The 26875-nt window shown below is 38.7% G+C and overlaps 1 protein-coding gene across 4 annotated transcripts in view; it reads right to left on the bottom strand.

Annotated features, from left to right (window-relative positions):
• Positions 1-26875, bottom strand: part of antxr2a (ANTXR cell adhesion molecule 2a) — a 173549-nt gene that overhangs the window by 141047 nt on the left and 5627 nt on the right. For 3 of the 4 annotated variants that reach the window (XM_057830925.1, XM_057830926.1, XM_057830923.1), the window contains 5 exons: positions 20231-20302; positions 6524-6595; positions 6279-6360; positions 6093-6197; positions 5928-5996 (listed from right to left, as the gene is read on the bottom strand). In XM_057830925.1, the coding sequence (XP_057686908.1) occupies positions 5928-5996; positions 6093-6197; positions 6279-6360; positions 6524-6595; positions 20231-20302 (400 nt within the window). The remainder of the gene's footprint in view (positions 1-5927; positions 5997-6092; positions 6198-6278; positions 6361-6523; positions 6596-20230; positions 20303-26875) is intronic. The other variant, XM_057830924.1, reaches the window with a different exon arrangement.

Consider the following 26875-nt stretch of genomic DNA (forward strand, 5'->3'; position numbering starts at 1 on the left):
TTTTTTTTTTTAAACTTTCCCAGCGTTATTTCGTTGTGTAAATGATTTGACAATGATCACAAAAATATGTAGACTATTTAAACATTAAGAAAACTTGCGTTTTTTTTCTGCCAACTGAGAATTAGTTACGAAATACTTTTTTATGCACACAAAGGCAGCACAAATGTGATCCTTTTGAATCTTCTCCTCTGTGTGTCTGCAAAATCGCATGTTTTTTTTTTTTTATATTAAACTTTCCCAGCATTATTTCGTTGTGTAAATGCTTCTATAATGATCACAAAAATATGTAGACTATTTAAACATTAAGAAACATGCGTTTTTTCTGCCATCTCGAAGAAATGAAAATAAATTGCTGCTGCTGCGTTTTTTTTTTTTTTCGCGTCACTCCAAGCCGGGTCGGGCTTCAATACCAGCGGGCTGTGTCGGGTCGGGCTGGATTTTTAAGGCCCCATCTAACCTCTACTATCTCTCTGCTCTCTCAATTGCAAAAAAATGATATTTCCTCATGTTGAAACAGATTGTTATGGCTGCTAAAATGCTGCTGCACTTCATTTTAATTCATTATTTTTTATTGTTATGTGGTACTTACTGATTGCATTTCTAAGTTGATTGCACATATATATTGGGCTAGGCCTACATTTTACTTTTGTTCTACATTGCAATTTACTTGGATGTTTTGTTTGCAACTGAACTGATCCCTGGATTGATATTGCGATAAAGATGCTGCTGCACTACAATATCTTCTTTGTCGCTTTCTTTAATATTTACTTGAATATTTTTATCGATGGGTTGTTGTGACTAAAATACAGTGACTGTTATTACTGATTCTGCACAGGAGTTCAGATGTTGCACTGTGTGAAAGGCTGCTACTGTGTGTAAAAAAAATGAGAAAACCCTGGTCTCATTCAAAGCACCAATTAAATGCTGTGTTTTTTTTTTTTTTATTTTTATTTTTTTTAAATATATCTAAAAGTATTTTCATTTGACTTCAACCAGGAGTGACACAAGAGCCAATAAAAAGTTGTTTAATGTCTGACCGCTTGTGTTGCCTCATGATTCACAAAAAATATGCTTTGCTTTAGAATTTTAATGCATCCCAGGCTTTAAGGCATCGCAATGCATTGCCGAATCGAACCGAATCGAATCGTGACCCTCTGAATCGAATCGAATTGAATCGAATCGTGGCCCTCCGAATCGTAATCGAATCGAATCGTGAGGGCAGTACCGATGCACACCTCTAGCTAACATGCTTCTCCAAAACACAATACAAACGGACACTTAAGACAATGATTAGCATAATCGCTAACTAGCTTAGCGGTCTGTGCCAAGTAGTAACGTCTCATCAACAAAGAATACAAACAATACAATTGGCTTCATTTACTCAGGTCTGATGGAGGCACACCGGTGTTCGGCCATTCCTTACTACGCGGCGAAACGTCCTACACAATGCTCAGGGCGCTTGCGCATGCATCCACACGCATGCGCACATCGGTTAGAAGCGGCGAGTACTCAATATTTTTGTTTTTATTTAGTTATTTAGAACCTTTTCACTGCCTCAAAGTTACTTTTTGCATGTATTACCCTCTCATACTTTTAACCATTGTGGTTTTTTTGTGTTAGCTTTGAAGCAGTTGACCACATTAGTCACGTAGCGTATTTAAACCGTCCTTATTTGATATAACTACATTTAAGTATTTTCTGCAGGCATTTTTTTAGTACGTTATTCCTGTATGCATCGAAACAAAACAAGTTTAGAGCGCACGGTAGTACTTTAGGCGTCAAATTCGACTAATGTAGCACGTTTCGCCGATGTAGCATATTTTGGCAGAACACCGGATCTAACAACACAAAAGACAATCTAACTCTCGGCACTTCGCAAAGTTATTCATTCAGCAACCCAACCTGAGTGTAGCAGACAAGCAGTCAACTCACTCTCGCTTGCTCTAATCACTGGTAGGTACACACACACGCAACCTCAAATTTCACACAAAGACCCAAACAAGACAGCTCATAGCTGCCTGGTTAAAAGGTAACATAGGTAAGTACTGTATGTAAGGTATGACAGATGTTTGATCAGCATTCGTATGCAGGTAAGTACGTCGGTCAGTTAGTAGGTACTTTAAGTATGTATGTAGACCAGTTGGTAGTAGAAAGTTTACTAGGTTGTGGTGAGAGGAAAAGTGTCCCTGAAGGCAACGCCTGACAAACGAGTGACCAAAAGCTTGATCTTACTCGTGCTCTCTGGTGGGACGCAACTTAAAGCTACCGTTAATGAGTTCACATGACATCCTGTAATTTCAGCCTATTTAGACCAGGGCGGGGTGCATAAAATGGGTCAGGAGAGCCACTCAAGCGGCAAGGGATGAAACCTACTGGAGGTGCTTTCATACAGCTAAGATAACATCAGTGGTTCCGAGCCAGAAGAGGCTTTTTTGGGTCAGATAGTTAGCCCGATGTGTTTTCTCACCATTGTATGTGTCGGTGCAGTGTGTAGTACTGCAACGATTAATCGATTAACTCAAGTACTGCAATTTTCGGACTATAAGCCGCTACTTTTTTCCTTTATTTTGAATCCTGCTGCTTATAGTCAAAATCGGCTTATTTGTTGCTTTAGTCTGGTTAATAGATAACACTTTATTTGATAGCGGCGTCATAAGACTTTCGTAAGACCATCATAATTATGACATGACACCGTCATGGGCATTACTGAATGCTTATGACAAATGTCCTTTAAGTGTCATCTGGCAAATTATGTCTCCATTTATGTCCAGCTTGGATCTTTACATCCATTCAAAAGTGAGTTGAAATGAAAATAATATTAATAATGATAATAATTTGCTGAATAACACTAAATGACATCTAATATAAGCATTCATTAATGCTATTGACAGCGTCATGTCATAATTATGGCAGTCTTATGGTGCCACTGTCATATAAAGTGTTACCAAATACCATAAATAGCAATTAATGAAACAACAGAAACAGTAACTGAAGAAATAATTAGCACAGAACATGAATTTTGATTGTTATTTACATCTGTAGCGCTGCAATGCATGCTAGGAGGTAGGCCTGAACGATATTGGAAAAAACTATTGTTGCGATTTTTTGGGGGTTTGCCATATATTGCGATATTATATTGCGATATTATTTTTTTTTTTTTTTAAGAAATTTTCACTAAATGACTTGAATAGCTGTTTGGAAAGACTATGGATGATTCACCATCACCACAGTGTACAGTGATCCCTTGTTTTTCACGGTTAATGGGGACCAGAACCCCGCCGCGAAAAGTGAAAAACCGCGAAGTAGCGCATCCCCCCCCACCCGCCAATTTTTTTTTTTTTTTTTTTTTTTTTTTTGTGTGCGTGTTTTTTGTGCTCAATGTATTTATTCAGATTCAGCATTGGAAACAAATACATATAAGACATATAAGACATACAAGACACGTTTTTTTCTCACTTTTCCCCCCAAAGTGATTTAAAAAATGTATATAAATAAATGGTTTTTAAGCACTTCAAATGTCATTATGATCAGTTTAAACTAGGGCTGTCAAACGATCAAAATTTTTAATCGAGTTAATTACAGCTTAAAAATTAATTAATCGTAATTAATCGCAATTAATCGCAATTCAAACCATCTATATAACATGCCATATTTTTCTGTAAATTATTGTTGGAATGGAAAGATAAGACGAAAGATGGATATATACAGTGGGGAGAACAAGTATTTGATACACTGCCAATGGGAAAACCCACTGGCAGTGTATCAAATACTTGTTCTCCCCACTGTATATTCAACATGCGGTACATAAGGACTGTATTTGTTTATATTAACAATAAATCAACAAAATGGCATTAACATTATTATCATTCTGTTAAAGTGATCCATGGATAGAAAGAATTGTAGTTCTTTATGATGAAATATTAGTACAAGTTATAGAAATTTTATATTAAAACCCCTCTTAATGTTTTCGTTTTAATAAAATTTGTAAAATTTTCAATCAAAAAATAAACTAGTAGCCCGCCATTGTTGATGACAATAATTACTTACACTATAAAATCAGTCGCACCCAAGCGCCAGCAGAGGGCAGCAAAACTCCGCAAAACACAATTAACAAGCGGGCCTTTCACTCTACTGTCATTTAAATCTGTCTGAGCTGGGCAAGTGCGTTAATTGCGTCAAATATTTTAACGTGATTAATTTAAAAAATTAATTAACGCCCGTTAACGCGATAATTTTGACAGCCCTAGTTTAAACATAACTATCCAACCAAATCATTTTTAGACAAGAATTAAGTACTGTAGTAGAAAAGTGGTTGGCTTTATTAAATGCTTCTGTTTATCTACCTTAGCTGTGAATCTTGGAGTGACATGTAGAAATTTCAAACTCCTCATGATCACTTATGGCATTTATTTTATATGTTTCCAACGTCTCCACACACACACACACATTCATTTCAGCGCGGCTTCCTTGCAGAAACAGTTTAACAAGTTAAACGATGATTGACATATTGCTCTGCTTTGATGTCCGCTTCTTTGGCAAGATCAAAGACAACGAGCATCGTTAACTTTAATAAGCAAGTGCTGCCGTGACTGTGGGAACAAAGGGCTGGGAGAGGGAGGGTGTGAGGCTGTGCGCAGAGCAGAAAGCAAGGCGTATGTGGATTAAAAAAAAAAAAAAAAAAAACTCGCACGTGCTTGCGATGGGACTATCGCGCACGCACACATCGCGATGGCGATGTTTAAACGATATATCGTTCAGGCTTACTAGGAGGCATGTTGGACAACAACAGTGTTGACAGCAGGTGGCAGCAGAGGTTCACAGTCTCCCCCAAGGGAGCAGTGATGGCCAAATGAAGCTTCTTGAAGCAATGAATGGTGTTTCATTTGCTCTTATGAAAGTCATACGATGCCGATGTCAAAGTGTTACCAGTTAATATCTTTTGGTGTAAATATCCTATAATATAGTGAGGACAGCTGCGGCTTAGGGTTATCTGTGAACAAATGCCGTTTTCATGCCAAATTTGGTAGGTGGCGGCTTATAGTCATGTGGCCTTATAGTACGAAAATTACAGTAATTCGATGAGAAAAAAGCTTCGAATCAAATTTGGTGCTCTGAGGATTCATTTAATCAGAGTGGCATTGCCATGGTTTGTTTTCAAAGTGTTTACATTTAGTTTATTGATTTGGGTGGATAAACTGTCCTCGAGTTGGAACAGTGAATATAACATAACTTATCTGACATGTCCAGCCATGTCAGATGAGTTCTCAGTTCAGTTCCAGCTGCTCCCTGCTAAGAACAACATAAAGTTGTAAAGTTTTGTTTGAGCTAATATGATTGTTTATGCCGTCGTCATTTAGTTTAGAGGTTCAATTAGCAGTTTTTTTTTTTTTGTGAGTATATGTTTTTGAACGATTTGTTAAGAGCATTGTAAAATTTAAATAAAAAACTGTTAGCATTTTAGAGCATTTAAGCTAGCAGACTTTTGCTATGCAAGTTAGCCAATTGTACTTAGATCCTTATTTATCTATTTTTTAATACAGTTTGAAGCTAAACTAGGGTATTTTAATTTATTTTTTAAATGCATTTATTGCTCTTGTGAAATGAGAGTGCAATTCTGTATAGTTTGAAAAAAACATTCAGGAATTTTATTTGTATTCGTATTTAATGCCCTTTTGAAAGTGCAATCTTAGCAAGGCTTTGTTTTATATCTCCTCAAATTTATTCTGCAATGCCTTAAATGTTCCTAATCTGATTACTCGATTATTCAAACCAACTAATTCATGGATTAATCAATTACTTAATTAAATAATCAATAGCTGCAGCCCTAACTGAGTGTGTTTTTTAGTTGTGGGCGAAGATTCAGAATAACAGTCGCAGCCTATCTATGACGTTTCGCATTATAAGCATTAAGCTAAGAGTTCTCTCACCTGCTGCTCATCAAAGTCTTTGATCCCTACACAATAGACACGAGCGCCATACTTCCTTGCTTCCTCCGCCTGCAGGATCCGCCAAAACAAAGCAAAAACTCCATTATTCATAAGCAAACACTAAAAGAAGAAAATAGTGAAGTTGGACGGCGACAGACGAGAGACCTGCTTGATGGTGAGTTCGTGAACATACACATCCAGCATGCCGTCTGTCAGCGCCAAGATGATGCTGGACGACTTTGTGGCCTGCTTCTGGATCTGTTCCGTAGCCTACAAGGTAAAAAGGTCAAGGTCATTTCCCGCAGCATTAAAGCTCCATTGCTGGATCTCCATATGAAAATGCACACTCACTTCTTTCAGACCCTCATGCATGTACGTCTCACCAGCTGGAGAGACAGCCCGCAGTTTCTTTAGGCCTTGTTCAATCTCGTACCTATTCCCACAAAACAGTGACAAGTTTTTATCGGCTAAGCTAAAAGCTAAGAAGAGTGCTTTTTCAAACATAAAATGAGATGAAAATAGATTCCTACTGGTGATTTTGGAGCTTAAAAAGGTGGTGGTTTTTAGGGAACCCTAACAAGAGCATGCTAACTCACCGATCCCCTGTCAGCGGGAGGAGGACTTGAGCTTGAGCCGAGAAAACAATGAAGGACACTCTCATTCTGGGACTGATGGAAGTAAAAAAGAAAAGGCAATAATGATTGGATTCCCCTGTTTTTGGTTAAAAAGAATTGTGATATATATTGGTGTTTTTGGAGGATTTTGTGTAATTTTGACATTTTTGGACCAAATTGAGTAAATAATTTTCAAAATTATTTCAGTATATATGATTTTAAGCTTAATGCAGGTAGTCCCTGGGTTACGACATTTTCGACTTACGTGATTTTTTCGACTTTACTACGGCGGAGTCTCATGTGCCATTTTGTCTGATTTTGCATGCCTTTGGTGTTGCCTTTATATTTCAAAGAAAAAAATGTTCACAATGGCCTGGTTGGTTCCCTTTTTTCAGGACACCATAAGCTTAATTTCCAAAATGTTTTTTTCTTCACGGACCAATTATAATCAACATTTTGGACCCAAAAAGACAACAACAAAAAATCCCCAAAATTTTGGGAGAAAAAATTAATATTGATGTCCTCTTGCAAACCGAACCGTTAAGCTTGAAAACATTTATTCAACTCAATAGAATAAACAACAGAAAAAAATAAAGATTACATAAGATCATTTATATTTGATCATTAAACAAACAGCAGGTATGGTCATCGGAGTTTTTGGCCTTTACACATACAATGGCCAAAACAGGTTATACGTATGCAGTAGACGAGTGTTTTTCAACCTTTTTTGACTCAAGGCACGTTTTTACGTTGGAAAAAATCTCGCAGCACACCACAAACTAAAAATGTTCCAAAATTATTTTCTGCACAGTATATTTAATTATAAAATAATTTCTCAATATGTATACTTACTCAGTGTGAAACTTGAGCCTGTTAAGATGAACACAGATTCGATATCCTTATTCTTCAACCACTCTCAGTCTGTTTTTATTTTATTTTTTTTATAGCAGTTAGGCTTGAAAAAGATCAGAATTATCAGAAAGGGGGACTTGAGCAATGTCTTTAATCACATCAAGGCCGAGAATCTCGCAGACAATGGCTTTACAGGTAGGTAGTATTTAATGTCTCTGTCACGGTGTGGGACTTTTTGGATTTAGCAACAAGGTAACTGGCTCTGAGGGCTTTCTCATTTACCTTTGTAGTTTTTAATCAAAAAGTTGCCTGTTTCTCTGTGTTTTCACAAAGGCAAACAAAATAGTCCATCGACTTGTTTTGAAGCGACAGGTGTTTCGTTTGGAGATGTTTAAATTTGCCTGACACCATGGCGCTGTTTTTGGATTGCTGCTCGTGTCACGTTCAAGAACTGCTCGGATTTTTAGCCATTAGCCACTTGCTGTTCTCAACAATGTGTTGGAGTAAAACACAGGGGAAGGATTGACGGTCGTCACATATAGATATAATAGAAACTAGGCCTGCAAGCAGGACTGAACGGGCCCTCGCAATCTAGCGCAACTTGGACGTCACGCAACTCGGACAGTGTGCAGGTCAGGGTGGTGGCAGATCGTCCTCTCTAATCATCTCATTAGAACCTAACATGCTCGAAAGTCACCTCTTTACATTCACACACCTAAGAGATTAAAACCCCTATTGGACAGAGTACAACAAAAAAGGAGCAAATAAAGGGTCATCACAGCAACAGACAGAGACATGTGGACATGGGCCGTAAAATAAGTATTTCAAAAGGTCTTGAAACTACAATGACCAACCTGAAAAGAACTGGACATATATTAGAAAAATGAGTGACTTTCTATTGCCACTAGTTGACGCTGTAGGGTTGATGCAAATGACCCCTACAGGACCCTTCAGATTATGACTCAACAAGCACGAGATGTTTGGCGCAGATATGTTGTAGAAGTTATGACTGTTCAAAACTTGTGGTGAAACGAAATGGCTTCAGTCATTTTCACTTCTCCTGTTGGACTCTTCTGCTTCAACCAAAGCTCAGTATTTTTCATCAGGCACCTGAACACATGTCTTATGGCTCCCGTGATGCAGGTTCCAGGTGAATATATTTTTTTCCTTGGAGGAGGAGCCTGTTTAGTAAAAAAAGGCATTTCCTGTTCCCAATAGGGGGCACTAGGCCTAATGGGTAAGGTTTCAATGCACTCGTGTTAAGGTTGGTATCTCGCACATACATGCCAGATATGAAAAAGATTGAACGTCGTGTCAAGGAGCTATTAGTCTTTTACTGAATTTGTCATTTTGCCGAAAAAATGGCCGACTTTGGCACCACGCCCAGGTCAGACCCATGAATGAAAACGCACCATTTTGAAAATTTTAGATCTCCTATGTCTCCTGAATAGTCTCACCAATTTTGAAGATGATCCAACTAACTCCCTCGGCGAAAAGGTCTCAAATGTGCACCCTGTAAATCGATAAAAATTTCATATTCGATCCAAAATAACCGATTTCCTGTTGGGTTTGGAATATGGGTGCCAATGCTTTTTTGAGCAGTTTTGGACAAGGTATCGACTCCCCAAGCTTCATTGCTCTACGCTAAAAAACCTAATAGGAAACGCCTTTTTGAAAAATTCAAGGCGGCGCCACTGAGCCATTTTGTTACATTTTTTTGTAACGTCGCAAGATTATCGAAATCCACGCAAAGCCGCATGTATGTGCAAAATTTGGTGAGTTTTTGTGCATGTTCAGGCCTCCAAATGTAAACTATACTACAAATGGATACAAATTTCACATTCGATCCAAAATACCCGATTTTATGTTGGATTTGGAAAATGGGTGCAAGAGACTTTTTGGAACAGTTTTGCATAAGGTATGGACTCCCCAAATTTCATTGCTCTATGTTGAAAAAACCCAATAGGAAAGGCCTTTTTTAAAACTCCTGTCGCCACTAGTTGGCACTGTAGAGTTGATGCAAATGACCCCTACAAGACCCTTCAGGGTATGATTCTCAACAAGCACGGGAAGTTTGGCGCAGATATGTTGGTATATCTGCTGAGTTATGACTGTTCAAAGTTTTTTGCGAGACAAATTGTTGACGGTCATTTTCACTTTCCTGTTTGGACCCCTCCGCTTCAACGAAACCTCAATATTTTTCATCAGGCACCTGAACACAGGTCTTAAGGCTCCCCTGATGCAGGTTTGAGGTCAACAGATTTTTTTTCCCTTGGAGGAGGAACCTGTCTCGTAAAAAAAGGCATTTCCTGTTCTCACTAGGGGGCGCTAAGCCTTATGGGTAATATTTCAATGCACTCGTGTTAAGGGTGGGACACCGCACATACATGCCAGATATGAAAAAGATTGAACGTAGTGTCAAGGAACTATTAGTCATTTACTGAATTAGTCATTTTGCCGAAAAAATGGCCGACTTTGGCACAACGCCCAGGTCAGACCCGTGAATGAAAACGCACCATTTTCAAAACTTAAGATCTCATATGTCTCTTGAACAGTCTCACCAATTTTGAAGAGGATCCAACTAACTTCCTCGGCGAAATGGTGTCAAATGTGCACCCTGTAAATCGCTAAAAATTTTATATTCGATCCAAAATAACCGATTTCCTGTTGGGTTTGGAATATGAGTGCCAATGCTTTTTTGGAGCGGTTTTGGACAAGGTATAGACTCCCCAAATTTCATTGCTCTACGGTGACAGACCCTAATGTTATAGGCCAATTTTAAAATTTCAAGGGGGCGCCACTGAGCCATTTTGTTAGATTTTTTTGCAACGTTGCAAAATTATCGAAATTTACAATTTTCTGCACATATGTGCAAATTTTGGTGACTTTTCGTGCATGTTCAGGCCTCCAAATTGGCCGTTTTCATTTGCCCTGAAAAAAAAAATTTTTTTTTAAATAATCCTTTGCAAAACAATGGGGCCTTCGCACGCTCAGTGCTCGGGCCCTAATAACAGTGGCATCCGCAACATTCAACCTCAAACTTGGCTCTCACGCCGTTCTCCCTGAGACTCCCTCCCTCCTTGCTTGCTTCCCGCTACGTCACCACTCTGCAGTCTGATGGCCCCTTCAAGGGCCCGTACACAGTTACGGACATTATATTATATATTATATATATATAAATGCGACATTAGATCATTTCTCGCGACACTAGTGTGCCGTGGCACACTGGTTGAAAAACACTGCAGTAGACCAACAGTGCAAGATCGATGGTATATGTGGTATCTGTTAAAGGGAGTGTCAGCAGGCAAGACAAGGTGGGTGTAGAACACCAGGAGAAAAGCATCCAGTCCTTGGGAGAAGAGTAGAAGCAGTGAATGATGCAGAGTCTGAAGATTAGTCCCTAGAAAGACAGGACATGGATTCGGAGGAAGAGGATTTGATCAACAATGTCATTGATCCCCCCCCAAGAAGGTAATAAAATGAAAAAAAATATATAGCAATTTTTAATGAATATATTAAATATCCACTCAAATTGGATAAGATCTTAGCCCTCCAGACCTACCAAGGAGTGACCCTCACTGCTGAATCAAACACATCTTGTATTATTGCCAATGTAAACAATGAAACAAAATGCGTTTTGTCTATTCGTAAGCTGCTAAAATCCATTAGAAACCTAAAAATTCATTGATTATGAGATTACTATATTTTACTTTTATATGATACTGGTGTGAATCTGAAATTACAGCGTGAAAATGGCTCTTCGTAAACAATAGTATATATAAATATATATATATATATATATATATATATATATATATATATAAATATTAGGGCTGTCAAACGATTAAAATTTTTAATCAAGTTAATTACAGCTTAAAAATTAATTAATCGCAATTAATCGCAATTCAAACCCATAAGGACTGTAGTGGGCATTTCACTCTACTGTCATTTAAATCTGTCTATGCTGTCCTCACTCCGAAGCGTCTACTTTTTCCAAAGCTAGACAGCTAGTGAACGACGCCTTAATAATCAGACTTCTTCCTTTTTCATCTGATTTATTAATAAAATGGCCTCAAACCACTGTCCTCTTTAGACCGTAGTGAAACCAAAAAAGTACACAAGCATTGCATTAGCAACAACGTTAGCTTAGCATGCTATACAGGTTCACTAAATATAAACATAAAGCGTCTCATACAAAAAATATAACATTTCGCTTACTAACATAATATGTACATTCTTTACAACAACCATACTTACGGACAAATCTTGTCCAAGGATCATATAAGCACTTTACAACGTAGGCGTCAGCCCGAGACGTCGTGCAACCATACTGAACTGGCAAGAAAGCAATAAACCATGTCGCAAAGCAACCACAAGAGTTCGCTGTTAGACAGCACAAAAAACCTTGCTTTAAAACTTACCAAAAGGCAGAATACTGTCTGAGCGGGACATGTGCGTTAATTGAGTCAAATATTTTAACGTGATTAATTATAAAAATTAATTACCGCGCGTTAACGCAATAATTTTGACAGCCCTAATATATATATATATATATATATATATATATATATATATATATATATATATATATATATTTTTTTTTTTTTTTTTTTTTTTTTCCCTCCAGATCGACCCCATGCCAGAGCTCCAACGGCTGAGAGGTAGAGCCAGAAGCATGAACAGACCCCTCCCAGATGTAAAAGATGGAAGCTTCATTTCATTGAAATGAATAGAAAATGTTATTTTTCAAGTTTCAAGACAACAATGTCTATTATTTACAAACTATTGGCAAAAAGTGCCATTTTTGGAAAGTAAATTACTCCGTGCTCCTTTGCTCAACATCCATGTGCAATATGTCAGATTAAAGCTAATTAATCAACCAACCAATCATTTTTTATGATCAGTTATGATGAGAGCTTATTGAGATTTATAGTTTATCAGTAATCAGCCAATGTGCGTGATTTTTCATATTTGGCATTTGAAATTCTTCAAATTTAGCTGGTTGTGACACTTTCAAAAAATGTAAAACATTGAGGGGAAAAAAGGTCATGACATAATAGTTCGACGATTTAGGAATAAAAAGACATGCAACAAGGCATGTTTGAACGGTTTTATTTTTTTCTAGTTTATAAATACTCATAGAAAAATCAAACCCAATCAAAAATCTACAAAAAAATGCTATAGAGTCTATAGGGGTTAAAAGGTTCATTCCAATTTACGCGGAAATCCGGGTTATGTCGCCAGCGTAGGACCAGAACTCGTTGGTAACCCGGGGACTACCTGTATTTGTTGCCAAAAGTAAGGCAGATGAAGATTCGTTGGGCAGCAAAAATTTTTGAAGGGTCAATTTTCTGCTTCCATACATTAATACATTAATTAAAGTTTAAACTAATGCTCTTGCTTAACTACATTGCTTCCACTAACAACAGGACTACAAGAAAGGAAAAGCAGTGTGTTTACAGCAGTTTCCAGACATGGTGTTAGTAATATGTTAATGTCTATAATTACAATTAAAATCATTACTATTACATGACTGTGTGGTAGGTAAGCTAATTGGTTAAAGCTTCTCTGAGTATTGGATCAGAATCATCTTTACTGGCTAAGTACTGTATATTATATACACACATGGAACTGTCTCCGATTGTTAGAGCCAATGACAAACATTATTTTCAATTGAAGGGATTAGAAAGCTGTCTAAAATTTCAATGTAAACTTGTGCATTTATTGAAGATTTAACCACAGCCATCTCCCCAGTGCCTTTGCCTGACATGTAGCCCCATATCATCGAGGACTGAGGGGAATTTTGATGTTTTCTTCAGGCAGTCATCTATGTAAATCTCACTGGAACAGCACCAAACAAAAGTTCCAGCATCCTCACCTTGTCAAGAGTCAAGAATCCGCATTGGACAATGTGTCAAGAGTCAAGAATGCATTTGTCATTTTCCAAGATGACAACGCATCATGCCACAGAGCTAAAACTGTTAAAGCATTCCTTGCAGAAAGACTCAGCCAGTCAATGTCATGGCCTGCAAATAGCCCAGATCTCAACCCTATTGAAAACCGGTGGCGGAAATTGGGGGAAAAAAAGGTCCACGGCAAAGGCTCCGACCTGCAAGGATGATCAGGCAACTGCAATCAAACAGAGTTGGCACCAAATTGATGAAGAATACTCATCAAGTCCATGCCTCAGAGAGTGCTACTAAATACTTTTGATTGTTATTTCGTTGTTTGTTTCTCATGACTCCATATTTTTTTCCTCAGAATGGAGTGATTAAATATATATTTCCCTGCACTTACTCTATAAAAGTTATAGTAACATTTACTGACCATCACAATGCTTTTTAATCATTTCTTTTAGTGTTTCTAAATGCTAAAGAGTTGCACTTTTGAACAAATTCATTTTTTTTTTTCAAGCTTTTTATCTGAGTTTGTTCTACATGATAAAATGTCTGAGTGAGTGCTCATCCGAGACTGGTGATTCCATACTTTTTGCTAGTGGTTGTAGTATTGCAAAGGTATTGAACAATGACAGCTGTGCAAGTGATTAAGCTAGTCACCCAACAATATGAAGTGATCAATAGTGAAGTTAGCAACAATTAAGCTAATTGAATAGAAGACATTTTCAACACGCGAGCGACGTCAGCATGCGATTAAATATACCTCTTTTTTTTCCAGAAGTAACTTCTTTTGGCCTGAAGGAAGTCACAGCTAACATGTTGTTACTGCAATGAGTCATGTCCTGCAGCGCAAAAATATGTACACAAATATGTACCTGACACATTGACGTTCCACTGGACAACGCTAGCTGCACGGGATGACTAAATTTGTATCAATTTAAATCTCCAGGGAAATAAAGTCCATCACATGTGTATGTATGTGTATGGACTTGATTTTGACGTCATTTTTACCACTTTTAAAAGGACATTCACACGTTGGAAGGTGAAAAACGGTGTGTTCCTCTTGGACAGAGGATCTTCTTTGCCAAATTAAGATTATGCAGCTAAAGTTGTTCCGACACCTGTTCCGCATTTAAATTCGGGCATTTCTACAACCTTGTGGAAAAGGGACATTGATTTTTATATCTAAAAATAAATAAATAAAAGCACCTAAATATATCAGTGATGTTATTAGTGTGATGATTATGACTAATATTGTGCACAAATCAACATTTTACAACCAATACAGTGATCCCTCGCTATATCACATTCCAAATTTTGTGCCCACAGTCTATCGCGGATTTTTTTTTTTCAATTTAAAAAGAAAAATAACTTTTTTTTTTTTTTTTTAATGTTAAGATATATGCACGTATACATGTACAAATCATTATTTTCTTTTATGTTGAGAGTATCTATTTATTAAAATGTACATATAGATATAAGGGTTTTTTGTTGTTGTTGTTGTTTTGTTGTTTTTTAAATTTTTTTAATTATCCTATTTTTTTATTATACTATTTTACTATACATTTTCATGTAAATAAGTTCCGTGTCCACTTCTCGCATTGTCGATTTTTGCGGCATGTGTGTGTGTGCGTGTGCGTGTGCGTGTGCGCGTGCGCGTGTGTGTGTTGGGTCGTTCTCCATTAAGCACTAAAAACAAGGGATTACTGTAATGGTAAATAAACATAAGACACAACTAAAAAAATATATTTATTTTCAGTTAAACTAAATATTTGTTGTTCATGTTCAATAAGCAACTGTCACCTGCTTGAATCAATACTGGCTAGCTTTGTTTCTTCCATTATAGGGTTGAATTTAGCATGTGCATAGTAGTATTTTCCAAGAGAAATCAGATTACTGAAACTAAATAGTAATAGTAGTTGGATTTAGGATCGTCGGATTTTCCGAATGGCAGATTTAAGGACTAAAAAGGTGACTTTTTCAAGGAGAAATAATCTTCTTGGAAATGTTTGAAAGTAGCAGCAGACTTGTAATGTTTTGTTCCTTTTGTGTTAAAAGTGTCAAACTGAATTGTAAATGAGGACATATTGGGTGGAAAGACAAAATGTGACACTTTTGCTTTGCCGGGCGTGAAGTTGCAAAAGCAAAACCACACCGGCCGACTTCCAGCATTCTCAAATTTTCTCACAGGCCTTTGTGGGAGCATAAGCTACAGAGATTTGGCAACCCACTTTACTTTTTAAAACTTCTTCCATTTCAAGTTTTGATATTTTTTTGCGTGTTTTGCTTTTTATATCGAAAGATATTTATAATCAAGCATTCGAACACGGCAATGGATTGTTGCTGGTACCACTTTTGAACAATAGCATTAAAGCCGTAAAAGGGATATTTTGAAATATCCGTGTCTTGTGACTCACGACGTGACGATTTAGAACATACTTGTGTGGAAAAATACTTTTTTTTTTTTATTCTGACAGCAGATGAGCTCGAGTTTGTCTTTTCTGAAAAATGGCCGACTCCGAAAGGCTTAACACAGGATTTGTTCACAAACTAGCCGCGGTGTCAGGGCTGTACAGTACGAGCGTTTTGCTCGCATTTGCGCCTAAAAATAATTAGTTGTAAGAAGATAAAATAGAATGGGAGCACGAGTGCGAGCACAGATTTTATCCCTTTAATTCACATTTTGCTCCTGTAAAAAACATGAGATCTCTGAAGATGTCTTGATCTTTTTAGCTTACAACAAATCATATTAGTTATACCGTAATTTCCCGAATATAACGCGCACTTTTTTTCCCCCCAAAATCAACTTGTAAAATCATGGTGCGGATTATAAACGGGTACATGGATGGAGACAGAAATATATATATATTACATAAACCGATTTTTTTTTTTATTGACACGGCCACGTTGTGTTGAAGAAACGTATGCGGCGACCCATTGCCGACCATTACGGTAAGTGACGTCACCATTTTGTTTCGGTAATACTTCGCTCTAATCGGCCGAATGATTTAGTCTGTGTTAAATTCTGCTTTTTTTCACTCTTCATAAAGCACAGAATTTAGTTTCTTGAACTCATTTGAGTCAACGTTTATTGCAGCTCCGCAACTTGGACCATAACAAACGTAAGCACACAGACTTCCTGTGTCCGTCAACTATATCTGTCCCTCGGGAAACTCAAACCCAAAAAACAATAGTTCCTATTGTTACTGTCGTGTTGACAGCGATGAGCTCTCACGGATTTCCGACTTACGTTCTCACTTTAATTTTACCGTATCAATCCATGGAAGAAACATTTATTCATCATGATGAAACGAGCAAGTTATACAGCAGCCTTTAAAAGAAAAGTCACATCTGTTTTGTTTTCTCCTAGATTCTGGTAAGTTGGAGAAGTTGTCAAATCATATTATTACCGTAAATATTGTCAGTTTATGGTAATGTTTTGAACTACCAATGTGCTATGCTTGTGCTGTGTTTCACCAGTCAGTAAAATGACATTTCTGTATCTGTACACGAGCTCTGTTTTCTTGTATTCTTCTATTTACTGGTGCTAAAATTAGGGTGCGCGTTATAAACGGGTACAATAATTTTCCCTAAATTTTACAAGTAAATTTGGGGTGCGCATTATACACGGGTGCGCCTTATATCCGGGAAATTACAGTAGTTATTTTGGGGCTGACAATTCTTACAGGCTCTGTATGCCTCCAATAGAGCTGACAATTGGCGGCGTGGCCAATAAAACACGAAGTAGTTACGGAGGTAAAATTCAACAGCGCCTCGTCGTTTGGACCATATGAAATAGCGGACTTTCAGTCTTGGTACAATGGCAATGAAGAAAATTGAGTGCTGTTTTAGTGCAAGATTTTAACCAAGAAGGGAGATGAAATTGGCAGAAAGAATGTGGCAGGAGATATTTCCTGATTCTGACAGTACCGAATCCGAAGATATGCCGACAGCCAGAGTTAGCAGCGACACTGCTAGCGACATTTACAAATTCCGATCAGATTGGCTCAAACTCTTCCCTTGTCTAATGCAAGAAGAAAATCTTATGTTCTGTATATATATTGCAAAGGGCAGAAGCAAACTGCGGTCAAGCCAGCGGACGTTCGTGTTCCCGTGGTCAAATGAGCGGACCCCAAAATTAGCGCACTCACATAATCCAAGCATTCATTTCTGTGCTGTCTTCACAACAAACAAGACTCCTGGTCCGAGCTACAAATCTAAACACCTGTGTCCACTTGCCTTTCTCTGTCTCTTCGGTCTCAATGTGCAAAATGATACGAATAGCCAGCAACCAAACTAAGTTTATTACATTTATTCGTTTTCCATGGCGTTTATTTACCGGGAAGCAACCGGCAGGATGATCAACAATCTGGACATCTGCTTTTACGTAACAAAAATAAGGTAAGACATCATTAGGCGTCTCGGTAGGGGCAAACGTCTGCGTGTGTTGTGATGCACGGCCCCGGGCTAGCAGCAAAAATAATCAAACTGCTGTGTTTCACTGTATACCCTAATAATATGTAAAGCACACAACAGCTGTGGATGTTAAGTATCTCCGTAATAATATTGGAATACACAATAGTTTACAGTGAAGATCTGCAAACCGTTTTTGACATCAAACACTCTCCTCCTCTCGTCACTAGAGCAGGGGAGTGCTGTCACGAGCGAAATTCTCACATGAACGCTACTCGTCTCATCCCGTTTTTCCTGCTCATTTTGCTTTTGCTGTCCTTTTCATTAATGTTCCACTTCAGTTCAAATTGGAAGAGCAGAACCAATGACATGTTAATGTAGTTAAAGAGTGACAGTGTGGAAGTCTGGCAGTGTGACCACGTGACGTCAACGGCTGTGCGACGTCAAGAACAATGGCAACCTACGAGTTAAAATATTCTTACAAATGTTATTAAAACAAAAACATGCAGAGGGCTTTTAATATCAAATTATCATAAATCGTACGAACATTTATCTTTTAAGAACTACATGTCTTTCTATCAGTGGTACCCTTTAAAAAACACTAAAATATAAAACACCATCATTGTTATCATTTAAAAAAGAAATATCGTCGCTTCATCTTAAAACTGCTCCATCTACATGTGCGTTCCATGTGCGGTCACGTCAGGACAATATTATGTGATTCCTCTGAGCAATGTGTCATTTTAGTATATTGTAGGTTACAGTACTACTACTTTTGTACTACTGTTTTGCACTGTCAATCCACAAATCTGCATGAGTAATGGCCAAGGATAGTGAATCCTAGTAGTGGATCTCTCTGACTACTACCATACTCAAAACCATGCATTTTTACTGCACCAATATTTGGAAAAATAAATTAAGTCCTACTTGTGAACTTTATTCAGGTTACAGTTCTCATTTTTGTGTTACTGTAAATCCACAATTTTGAATAAGTTCTATGCTCTAAAAGAATCCATCTTTGACAGGACGTAATAAGGATCACTCTGGAGGGGCCTATTCTAGAGGAGTTTGACTCAACTCCTGTCATAGATCACTGGATAAATTCAGCCAAGCGTGCTTGGTAACTTAACTATAAGAAATGGGACAGTGATGTTTTTTTGTCTTTAGATACCAGTATATAAAATTGCACAATTAGCTATGAAAAAAAAACAAATGGTGCTCCTAGTTTAAAAAAAAAAAAAGTGCTCTTACATTTTTCAATTTTCGAGCACCTAATGTATGCTCCTGATGCAAAGGCTTAGCGTACAGGCCTGAGTGTACATTGGCACAATGACGTCAGATATTGTATATGTGAAATTAACACCAATGCTCGCAACCGGCGGGGGCGTTGGATGAATTCCTGTAAGGCTTGCTGAAACGCAGCGTAGCCATTAGCCACACACGGCGGAACAGAAGCGCTCGCCATGTGCGGGAATCTTCAACAGATTGTCCTCGCCGCTTTGCAGCCGTCTTACTGTATATTGTGTATGTTGTGATGCAGTGGAGGGGGGGGTGCATTGGCTTCAGGGCTTCTTGCTTTAACAAACGACGACGGACACTTGGGCTCAGTAGAAAAAAAAGTAGCGGATGAGTAACAAGGAACACAAAACATTTCTTCGGCAGTCTTCAATTTCTTTTTGTTAAACATGATGACAGTTTGGGGACAATGAATACACGAAATATAGCAAAATTATAATGAGGTGGGTGGGGGGCATGAAAAAAATGACAATCAGATCAAGACGTTTCAATTTTTTTAAGTTTATAAGAATCTGATTTTCAAGAATGAGGGAATAATACGGGTAAACTCAGCAGCTTGTCCAGTAGTGTTCTTACTGTACATTGTCCGTGTTTTGGAGAGTCGGGAGTTGGGGGGGGGGGGGGTACGTGTGGCGGCCACTCCCGTGGCAAATGGCCGTTCTCACAGCCCAGAAGAGCGGCCGACTCCGCCACCCACTCCCACCTGCTGCCTTTGCTATTTTCTTCAGGCAAGCGAGCGAGCGACGCTTCTGGCGGGGCCGCCGCCGTCTGTCCTGTAGCTGAGCTGGCAGCCGGCGCCGGTGGCGCTCACACTTTGGAGACAGACAAATTTTTTGGTCTGAGGAGGACGAGCGGCCACGTCCTCCGTAAGCGTTTTTCAGTGGACGTGCGAAAACGTGACAGGATTCCAGTCGGGAGCAAAATGTGCGAATTGTGCCTTGAATTGTTTTTTTTTTTTACTTTATACTGTTTGCAGTCCTTGAAAAGTTACCAAAATACTGTGGAGTGACTAAAGTCGAGCCCTGCAATTTAAAGTGGAAATCTTAAGAACTGTCACTTTTTGTGTAAAGTACAAACTGTACTCGTGTGTTATGCGATATTGAAAAAAATATATATGTTAATGTCAGGTCTGTCTGTGAAGCCCTTTGGGATCTTATTGATGATTCAGAGCAGTGCTTCCCAATTATTTTCCGTTACAGGTTATGCAAATAAACTTAACTTTGCCACTCACCTGACAAATCTGTCTGTAAGATTCCTAACAAAGGAGTAGATCTCAAACCAGTCAGTGGCAACACTTCCTGACCTGAAAGGAGATAACAAAATGCTGCGGTTTAACTCGAGGCCCACTTCACAAAAAAACAATCTTAGAGCTGCTATATGAACAAGCACGTAACAAAAAGAAGTGACTAGACATGTGACGATTACCGGTTTCAAGGTGTACTGTGGTATGAAAACGTCAAGGTTTCAAAACCGCAAAAGTTTTCCGTCATACCATCCCTACGGTATTAGCTATTTTTTATGTCACAAAAATGAGGGGGGGGTGCAATAAGCCACCAGTCGTTGGCTGGTGGACAATAATCAGCCACAAAATGCAATCCACCTCCGTATTAAAACGTGTGCCATGATCCCAGTATTTGACATAATACAAAATGTGATGTTTACTCACTTCCTCATAAGTCCAATGGTCCCACAGTAGTAGGGCTTGTTTTGGCCAATATCCGCGGTGAACGGGAACCTTTTGAAACCCAATAAGGCTCACACACCTCTCCCTGTTGCAGCAACAATTTTCTGCAGCTGTTTGGCTGGCGTGATGCGAAAAATAAACGAATTAATCCGCAAAAACAGCTGAATCCGCAGTCCATCTGCATGCTATAAAGTAGGGATGTCCTGATCCAGGTTTTTGCACTTCCGATCCGATACCGATATTGTTTTGTACTTCCGATCCGATACAGATACTGGCCGATACCGGCCTACCTGAGCATGTGTTAAGGTTTAAAGTTATTTAGCCTCCTTACTTAGTTGTCAGACTCATGTTGAAAAATGTTTTAGTACTCTTGATAACAACTAGCCAGCTGAATTAGGTGAGTTTGAATAACACACAACAGTTGGTAACAAGAAACTGACCTGTTTATTCAGTGACAAACACAAAACATTAAAATAACAAACAGAAATAGCATAGTCAGTCAGTAAAACGTGCAAATAATATTGTAAACTGTCTTAAAAAACACACAAACAACCTCAGTGGAAAATCCCACAACCCCCCGAAGCTATTAGATGCTTTAATGTTTCGTGCATTAGTTACGAAAATTGTATAAAAATCCTCTCAGGTTTAAATAAACGACTATTTCAGTATCAAGTTAACATTTTAAAACAGTAAATAAAATACAGTGATACCTCGGCTCACGAACGCTTAAGCTCACGAACTTTTCGCCTCAAGAACATTAAATTCGCGAGCATATAGTCTCTGCTGGCGAACTAGTTTTCGGCGGACGAACCAAGCCACGCGGTCGGACAGCGCCACGAGAAGCTGACGCACGCTCACGGCGTCCCAGTTCGTCCCCTCCCTTTCGTTGAGTGCGGACGTGGTTTGTGTTTGATAGACATTTTGGACCATATTGAGTGTACTTTTGCTATTATGGGACCGAAAAAGAGTTACATACAGTCCTTATGGAAGGTGACTCGTGTTACCAATTCGCCCTCGACTGGTAATTGGCGGTGCTTTCAGCTTCCCACCGTCGTGAGAAGTGGACCGGCGAGTCACGTTGGCTCGTTGTCGTCGGTTGTCTTCGGTTCGCCCGATTTCCTCTCCAGAAAGGAGGCGGCGTGCATACAAACACCCAGAGGCGTCGGATGGCTTTTTGTGGGCACTTTTATTAACAACCAAAAGCATGTGGGGGCACAGCAGTGGAGTCTACGCTAACTGCGCACTTTGCCGGTAACACTCTCCTTCCAAACAGTAACTCCCTCCCTCCTCCTCCCACTCCTCCCACTCCCATACCATCGCAAAGGTAAATAAAACAACTTTATTATACAGTACAGTTTATTTCTTTAATTATAATACAATAGCACACTTATTATACATAAAATAAGGTATATTTTTGTGTAGTTTTAAGGCTTATTTAGTAGAAAATTATGTTTTATGGGGACCTGGGAACGGATTATTCTCATTTTAATGGTTTCTTATGGGAAATAAATGTTCGGAAGACGAACTTTTCGCCTCACGCACACTTTCTGGGAACCAATTATGTTCGTGAGCTGAGGTATCACTGTACTCAAGTCCCCATTCTGTATCAGCAGCTTTGAACTATATTCAATTCATTTAATTGTGCGAATCAACTGTTAAAGCTGGTAAAATTTCTCCCGTTATTCCACAATTTCCCCTTCTGTCTACTTTCGACATGTGAAAGTTTTAAAACTGTTTTGAAGATAGATTGAAGTCATGATTTTGCCGATTTAGGAGTATTTTAGATAAAAAGTTCATTAGTTTCGCTTGGCAGGTTCACAACAGCCTACTAGGGAAGTCTTCTGCTTTAAGATGGCGGCTGTTTACTAACGCAACTAGTTTTCAATGCTTCAATGTTGCTCACTCCGTCGGGCCTGTCTTTTTACATCTAGTTCTATATACATATGATTATCTATTATCTACAGTAAAACGATGTTGACGTAGTTTGTAGCGGCTGTCAGCAGCAGTCAGGTATTCTTGTGTTTTTTATCCAGCGGCATGAGTTGAGCTAAAGCTGTGAGTCGAGCATTGGCATTATCCGGGTCTATGACAAGCATGCTCTCATCATACTCTCGGGACGCAATGCGTTCCGTTTCTAATTGTGTCCCGAAGACCGCGCTGTGTATTAGTTCCGCTTTACTTGACATATTTCAATAATCGGAATTTGGATGTTTGTGAATCGTTCTCGAATCTTCCATGGCCGAATCGCTCAAGGATGTAATGACGGCTGGGCATGTTGTACCGTGGTTCTAACTGTTGGATGGTGCATCTTTACTCACGAGAGATAATGGCTCGTCATCCAGAATGAATTCTTCGGCAATGACTCTTGTTATTCCCTGGGCTTTGGGACTGTCGAGTGCCAGTTTGTCACGCATAGCAAAAGTTTCTGCCAGTGTTAGTTGCGTAGGACCTTTCTTTTTGTCTTCGGTTTTCTTAACATACTCATTTTGTTTGTGGTGGTATTTCGCTAAATGCTTGATTAGGTTGGTTGTATTAAAACTTCTTACAGCTTTACCACCACGCTTGACTTTATTGTGGCATATGTTGCACTCTGCCTCTTCGTCTTTGTTGTCCTTTAAGGTGAAATGATCCCACACAGCCGACATTTTTACCGATAAAGTCTCTCGGTAAATTGGGAGACGGTAATGTAGTGTGTTGAAGGTGTGCCGTAAAATGCGGACCGGATTTTAGGGAAACCGAAGCAAAAACTGGAATGGATTATGTAAACTGGTGCGCTGGAAAACCTGGACCGGACTTTCAAAAAACTGGATCGGAAGTCTGGATCGGAATTTTTCCGTGTCGGCCAATCCGATAGTGATGCGCATTTCTTTGCCCATATCGGTGTCTGATCTGATCCAAATATCGTATCGGGACATCTCTACTATAAAGCAATGCTTTATTGTGAGATGCTGACCCTGGTGACGTCACATTCGCATTCGTCCTAAACCCGAGACTGAAGCCGGAAATCACTCATTTTCATGGCGCGGGATTCAAAAATTCAATATATAAAACGATCACTTCCACATTTCCATTTCATTCAGGAGCATAAAACAACATGTGAAATATGAAATAAACATGCTTTACTTTTTGGTGTCATAGGCACTTTAAGGTTATCATACCGTCAAAATCTCATACAGGCACATGCCTATACTTAGTACTAATGTGACGGAGGCTCACTGGATCTAACAACACAAAGGACAATCTAATTAGTCTTGACACTTCGTAATATTATTGATTCAGCAACCCAACCTGAAAGTAGCAGTGAACTCTCTCTCTCTCTTGTTCTAATCACTGACCCGCGCAGTCTCACACTACACACAAACAAGGACCCAAATAGGACAGCTCATAGCTGCCGACAAAAAATGATTATCAAATTCGTTGCCAACAAATTTGATAATCGATTTTAATCAATTAAATCAAATTAGTCTTTCCAGACTTATTTTCTATTGTTTTTGTAAAAATGTGCTTTCTGGGGAAAAAATGTATTTTGGGGAGGAAAAAAATACTTTTTTCAGATTATCAAAATCAAAAGAAGAAACACTTTTTACCAAAACATTTCTATTTTGCCAGACACTTTAAAGTTGATTTGAGGGGGGAAAATGTTTCTTTAAAAACCATTTCTTCCAAAGCAAAGTCACAATAGACAATGTCTCACAGATCTCTCTGGGATCAAAATTTCATTTCTGGGCCCTGTCATTACAATGTGAGGTTTAATACTCTCCCCATGCTACTGCGGATTTGTTCTGGTACTCTGGTTTTCTCCTACATCCCCAAAACACTCATGGTAAGATGAATTGACACTCCAAATTCTCCTTAATTGTTATTGCAAAAGTTGTTTTAACGTGCCCTGCGATTGGGTGGCAACCAGTTCAGGTTCTACACTGCCTCCTGCCTTAGTAGGCTCCAGCACCCTTGTGAGAATACGGTCGTATGAAAAAGTATCTGAACCTTTTGGAATTTCTCACATTTCTGCATGAAATCATCAAATGTGATCTGATATTTGTCAAAATCACACAGGTGAAAAAACAGTTTAAAACAGCTTTAACTAAAACCATCCAAACATTTATCGGTTTTCATATTTTAATGAGGATAGCATGCAAACAGTGACAAAAGGGGAAAAATAAGTAAGTGAACCCTCTGCCTAAGGAGACTTAAAGAGCAATTGAGACCAATTTGCTCCCAAACAATTTAAATCAGGTGTGTACCTAATCACTGATGAGTGTTGCCCGGCCCACTATAAAACACAAACCTAGTAAGAATTGTCTTGATGAGAAGCACTGTTTGATGTGCGTCATTGCTCGGTCAAAAGAGCTGTCTGAAGACCTGCGATCAAGGGTTGATGATTTGTTTAAAGCTGGGAACAGATACAAAACCATCTCTATAAGTCTGGACGTTCATCAATCGACAGTCAGAGAAGTTGTCTACAAATGGAGAGAGTTTGGCACTGTTACTTCTCTCCCAAGGACTGGAAGTACACGCATTGTTGCTCGTTTAATGTTTGCAAAAAGCCACCTGGTCACTCCACAGTAGTTTTGGCAAAATATTTTGTGGACTGATGAAACCAACGTTGAATTGTTTTGGAGGAACATGCAACGTCATGTGTGGAGACTAGAGATGTCCCGATCCGATATTTGGATCGGATCGGACGCCGATATGGGCAAAAAAATGTGCATCGGTATCGGATCGGCCAACACGGAAAAATTCCGATCCAGACTTTCGATCCAGTTTTTTATCCTGTCCGGGTTTTCCAGCGCACCGAATTACATAAACCATTCCAGTTTTTGCTTCAGTTTCCCTAAAATACGGTCCGCATTTTACATGACACCTTCAACACACTACATTTACATTACCGTCTCCCAATTTACCGAGAGACTTTATCGGTGAAAAATGTCAGCTGTGTGGGATCATTTCACCTTAAAGGACGACAAAGACGAAGAGGCAGAGTGCAACATATGCCACAATAAAGTCAAGCGTGGTGGTAAAGCTGTAAGAAGCTTTAACACAACCAACCTAATCAAGCATTTAGTGAAATACCACCACTAACAATATAAGAAGTAGAGGTGTGCAAAATTTCCGATTCTTAGATTATTCGCGATTCGGCCGTGGAAGATTCCAGAACGATTCACAAACATCTAAATTCCGATTATTGAAATATGCCAAGTAAAGCGGAAGTACAACACACTCAGCGCGCCGCGCGGTCTTCGGGACGGAACAGAGCGGGAGTAGCTAAACATTATGCTTCTCATTAACCGGCCCCTCGGGTAATGCCAACGCTCAACTCACGGCTCTAGCTCAACTCATGCCACGAGATAAAAAAACACAACGACATACCTGACTGCTGCCGAAAAGCTGCTACAAGTACAGCTAAGCTACATAATGTTACGGTAGATATCATTTATATAGGACTAGATGGATAATAGACTCGGTAGCGGTCGCAGCACATCTGCAAAAAGCTAGATGCGGGCGTTAGTAAACGGCCGCCATCTTAAAGCAGTAAACTTCCCTGCAATGCTGTTGTAGCGAACCTTCCAAGCAAACCTAATTAACTTTTTATCTAAAATACTCCTAAATCGGTAAAATATTGACTTGAATCTATCTTTAAAATAGTTTTAAAACTTTCACATGTCAAAAGTAGACAAAAGGGAAATTATGGAATAACGGGAGCAATTTTAACAACTTTAACAGTTGATTCACAACATTAAATTAATTGAATGTAGTTTAAAGCTGCTGATACAGAATGGGGACTGGAGTTTTTTTTTATTTAATGTTATTTTTGTATATTTGTGTACTGCTATATGTTAACTTGATACTGAAATAGTAGTTTGGTTTAGCCTGAGAGTATTTTTGAACAATTTTGGAACTAATGTACAAAACTTTATTTAAAAAAAAAAAAAAAAAAAAAAAAAAAAAAAAAAAAAAGGAGGTGGGTGCATCAATAATCGTTTTATAATCGAATCGGAGCCTCTGAATCGTAATCGTAATCGAATCGTTAGGTGCCCAAAGATTTCCAGCTCTAATAAGAAGTATGTTAAGAAAGCCGAAGACAAAATGAAAAATTCAAACTCACCTAATTCAGCTGGCCAGTTGTTATCAAGAGTACTAAAACCTTTTTCAACATGAGTCTGACAACTAAGTAAGGAGGCTAAATAACTT

Source organism: Corythoichthys intestinalis, chromosome 3, assembly GCF_030265065.1.
Source record: "Corythoichthys intestinalis isolate RoL2023-P3 chromosome 3, ASM3026506v1, whole genome shotgun sequence".
Taxonomy (NCBI): domain Eukaryota; kingdom Metazoa; phylum Chordata; class Actinopteri; order Syngnathiformes; family Syngnathidae; genus Corythoichthys; species Corythoichthys intestinalis.